Consider the following 4,457-nt stretch of genomic DNA (forward strand, 5'->3'; position numbering starts at 1 on the left):
GCAGCTGGACAGCTCCCTATAAATAGCTGTCAAGCAGGGAAGGTGCTGAATCTGCTACATATAGTTCTGACTGTGTTTGTTGAAATAAACCGCATTGAATCACCTCAGAAGTGTCTCGCCTCATTCCTTCGTCCAATCCACAAAACTGGCGACGAGGCTGGGATTCTGAGGCCGCGGACAACCACCTCGGAGCATAGCAATGAGACGAGGACAATTTCCTAACAATTTTTTTTCTTTCCCTCACGCAACACTACCATGGCATCTATGCTGCCTTTCGCTCCATTTGGAACCACCGGTGAATCATGGGCCGGGTTCCTGGAGCGGTTTGAATGTTTTTTAATTGCAAACGGGAACCGCAACCTGCCTGCTGACCAAAGGTGCAGTTTCTTCATGAGTTGTTGTGGGCCGCCCATGTTAAATTCCACCAGGGCCCTCGCCGCACCATTACCTGTCCAAGCGCTTGACTGGGACACCCTGATTGCCAAACTTAAAAATCATTACGTACCTACTCCTTCACGGATCACCCGACACTACGCATTCCGCCAATGTGTCCAGAAGGTGGAGGAATCGATCATGAGGACCGCCGCAATCCAATGCGAATTCACCGATCTCAATGACACTCTAGTGGAGCAGTTCATGTGCGGCGTCAGGGAACCCCGCCTGAAGCGGCGACTTCTGGCACGGGCAGAGATAACCCTCCAGCAAGCGGTGGAAGAGGCCAGAGCCGCTGAATTATCTGACCAGTCTACGGCGGAAATGTTCAGATACCAGCCGCCACCTCCGCCCAACCGCACCAATTTAATCGACGAGCTCGTGCCCAACATCTTCTTAAAGACTTGTAGTGTTGGGGCATTCACAACTTCTGAAGGCAAGCTGGGGCTCACGAGTAAACTGAGGTTCCTAAGTGGGATCGAGCCAGGGGTGGGTTCTGGCTACCGCTACTGCCAGTTGCTCTGCGCATGCACAGAACCCATAAACAATATGGCCGAGAGAACCAGTTCAGGGGTGTGGCCAGCCTGGGTTGCTGCTGGTTTCCAGCAACCCAGGCCACCAGGTTACTACCGTTTCAGCCAAACTGGTCCAAACAGGTAGGAACCCACCTCTGATCTGGAGGTGTTTTCCATCAGGATTACAAGGGAGAAGATTAGCCTGACAGATTTCTTCTTGATCAACCCATGATTTCTGGGAATCAATCTATTGTTTTCAAAGAGTTTATGAATAATCTTTTTTTCTCTGTTCATTTTATTTGTTATGTGCTCTAAAATGTTCCCAATAATTGACCAACCGTGTCTATTATATTTTCTCTATAGTTTGATAATTTTTTCTCAAACTTTTTCATTCACTTATGATGATTATGGCAGTATTTGTATCCTATTTAACCATATTTGGAGATGAGACAATTGTAGAAGAAAGATTCAATGTGGGATAAGAAAGAAAGTTTTCTGTTTTTCAAATTCCTGGATGTTCCCATTCTAGTTTCATCCCTTTCTGGAGAAGAATGAATTTTGGAATATTTCTCACTTTAAACTGTACTTGGACCAAAATGGAGAGATAAAAGCAGATCTGGCCATTTGGGGCTTCTTGGTTCTCCCCAAAGAGGATGTCAAGAAAGAGATTCTGGCGCTTTTTCAAAAACAGAGACTTTCTATCAGTCAAGAAGCTCTTTCAAGGCTAAAGTTGCTCAATAAGGTGGGATAAATTTTGGTGTCTTTTCTCTGTTTTCCAAAGCCTGAGGTCCCATTTCAAGTGGGCAAAGCCTACAGTCTCCAGGGTGGTTGGCCTTCCATGCCAGTTGGTGTCATCTAATGGATGTTCTTCAACAGACAGGACCTAAGTGGAGGGGCTTTACCATGTTTTATGGAAACCTTTCAAGATTGTACTGGTCAGAGTTTTCTTTCTTCATCACAGTTTTATTCTACCTTTAAAAAATCTAATGGAATAAAAGTTTCCTAAAACTTTTATAGTAAACTTTATTCTCAGTTTTAATATGAATATATCATCATACTTAAATCTTTTTTTCAATTCCATCCCTCTAGACTATTAAGTAGAAAAGTACCTTATTGCAATGTTAAATTCCAAAAGGAAAAGGGAGGAACTAAATGAAGAATCTTCCAGTTGTTCTACCTCCTGTATCTGTTTAGAAGTAGTCAGAGATTTCATATTTACCTCAGTGAAGACCAGAGGCTACTTGACTCCATCCATTTCTACCTCCATTTTCCATGGACGGAGAGTCCTAACATCTTTTCTTTGGCATTCCTTGTTTTTCTGCTCAGTCTCTGCCTCAGTCCAAATGTGTGGAAAGTTGTCATCCTGGATTTGTCAAGAGGGCTCGAGAAGGAGAGCCAGTTTGCTGCTATGACTGCGTTCCTTGTCCGGAGGGGACCTTCTCCACTCAGGAAGGTGGGTGAGACTGGAGGAAATAATAAAGTTTGGTTCTGAACATCACACAGGAAATTATTTGGGTCCCAATTCTTCTCTCACTTTCATAGATGATTAAACAAAAATTGATTAAAAAAAAGTCTTATACTTCTTACCGTCTCTCACTAGAGGTACGAATAAATGTGTCCTAGACAATATCTCCTTGTAACACTTGTTGTCCAAATAAGGTATTTTCTGAAAGGTAAAAGGAGAGAATAATAAGGGAATATGGTTTTTTTTCTCAGATGCAGGAAAATGCACCAAGTGTCCGGATGACAAATATCCAAATGAGGACAGAATCCAATGTATCCCCAAAGTTATAACCTTCCTGTCTTATGAAGAACATCTGGGCATCATCCTGGTCTCTTTTGCCCTGCTCTTGTTCCTAACAACAGGTCTTGTTTTAATCATCTTCACTAAATACCGAGAAACTCCCATTGTCAAAGCCAACAACCGCGACATCTCCTACATCCTCCTGGTCTCCCTCCTGCTTTGCTTCTTGTCTCCTACTCTCTTCATTGGTCAACCCAGGAAAACCACCTGCCTTCTCCGACAAACAGTCTTTAGCATCATCTTCTCAGTTGCCATTTCTTCTCTCTTGGCCAAAACCATCACGGTGGTGCTGGCTTTCCTGGCCACAAAACCAGGAAACCGAGTGAAGAGATGGTTGGGGAAGAGCTTGGCCAACTCCATCATCCTTTCTTCTTCTGCTGTCCAAATTATCATCTGCTCCATCTGGCTGGGCGCTTCTCCCCCCTTCCCTGACTCTGACCTCCACTCCCAGCCTGGAGAGATCATCCTGCAATGTAATGAAGGGGCTGTTCTCATGTTCTACGTCACCCTCAGCTACATGGGCTTCCTGACTGCCATCTGCTTCACGGTGGCTTTCCTGGCCAGGAATCTGCCTGGGGCCTTCAATGAAGCCAAGCTGATCACCTTCAGCATGCTGGTCTTCTGCAGCGTCTGGGTGACTTTTGTGCCCACCTACCTGAGCACCAAAGGGAAATACATGGTGGCTGTTCAGGTCTTCTCCATCCTGGCCTCCAGTGCTGGTCTGCTGGGCTGCATCTTCATCCCCAAGTGCTACATTATCCTTCTGAGGCCAGACCTGAACACAAAGGAGCATCTCACAGCCAGAACAAATGTAAAAACATGAGAAAAAACACCATGATGTTTAAGAATGGTATAATGTCCATTTATTTGAACGAATACATGAATTATTTCCACTTAGATAGTATGCAGGAATCACAGAACATATCTAGATGTTTCCAAATGGGAAATTGTTGAAGGATTTTTATTCTTATAACTGCCTTCCTTTTTACCTCAATAAATCTTGCTAAAGAGAACTCTGCTAAAGTCATTCAGAGGAATTTGTTGTTCACCAACAGCCAATGAATTTGATACCTTTTAAAAATCGTTTTTTAAAAAAGATTCCTATGGACAGCACTAAAAGTGTATGTGTGAGAGAATGAATAGGAAAAGTGGTAAGATAGATTCTATGGGAGCCAAGCTCCACCTACCATGTTATTTGATAATGTCCTTGAGAACCATTGGCCATCCCACCAAGCCAGAGAAGGTGGGGGCCTCCAGGTCCTCTTGCTTAGATGTTCTCATCCAAGGAGACCTACTTAGCTGACCTTTTCCATAGCTGCTCCTGCCCTGTGAAAGAGGCTTTTCCATGAGATCCACCATCCTGTCTCCATCCTGTTTTTTGGGTGATAAGGACAGTAGAAACATCCGGTTCTTTTCCCCAATGCATAGGCCAGGTTGAGACTGGAGTCCAGAAGATGTGGGTGGAGAAATCCCACAGGAGAGTCAGACTGCATCCTGAGGAGATTGGGCTCCTTGTGGCTGTACCAGGTGAATAGTTGCAAGCAGGAGATCGGGTGTGTCTCAAACTCCATCGGAGGAAAGAAAGAGGGTCTCCCTCTCTTCAAGGTGAGAAGCCCATCAGTGCAACCCTTGAAGGTCTGACCTGCTGGGTTGCCCTCAGTCATCTCAGGCCACTTCCAGCCCCAGAAGCCCCAGAAATAAGCCCT

At 44.8% G+C, this 4,457-nt stretch overlaps 1 protein-coding gene across 1 annotated transcript; it reads left to right on the forward strand.

Annotated features, from left to right (window-relative positions):
• Positions 1-255: 255 nt before the first annotated feature.
• Positions 256-3,574, forward strand: LOC309393744 (vomeronasal type-2 receptor 26-like; the record flags this gene model as incomplete). The annotated part of the gene is made up of 3 exons (XM_081956239.1): positions 256-813; positions 2,274-2,400; positions 2,664-3,574. 3 exons carry the CDS (start codon positions 256-258, stop codon positions 3,572-3,574), a joined length of 1,596 nt encoding a protein of 531 aa, XP_081812365.1.
• Positions 3,575-4,457: the final 883 nt, after the last annotated feature.

The sequence above is a fragment of the Natrix helvetica genome (genome assembly GCF_964273705.1).
Source record: "Natrix helvetica genome assembly, chromosome: 5".
Taxonomy (NCBI): domain Eukaryota; kingdom Metazoa; phylum Chordata; class Lepidosauria; order Squamata; family Natricidae; genus Natrix; species Natrix helvetica.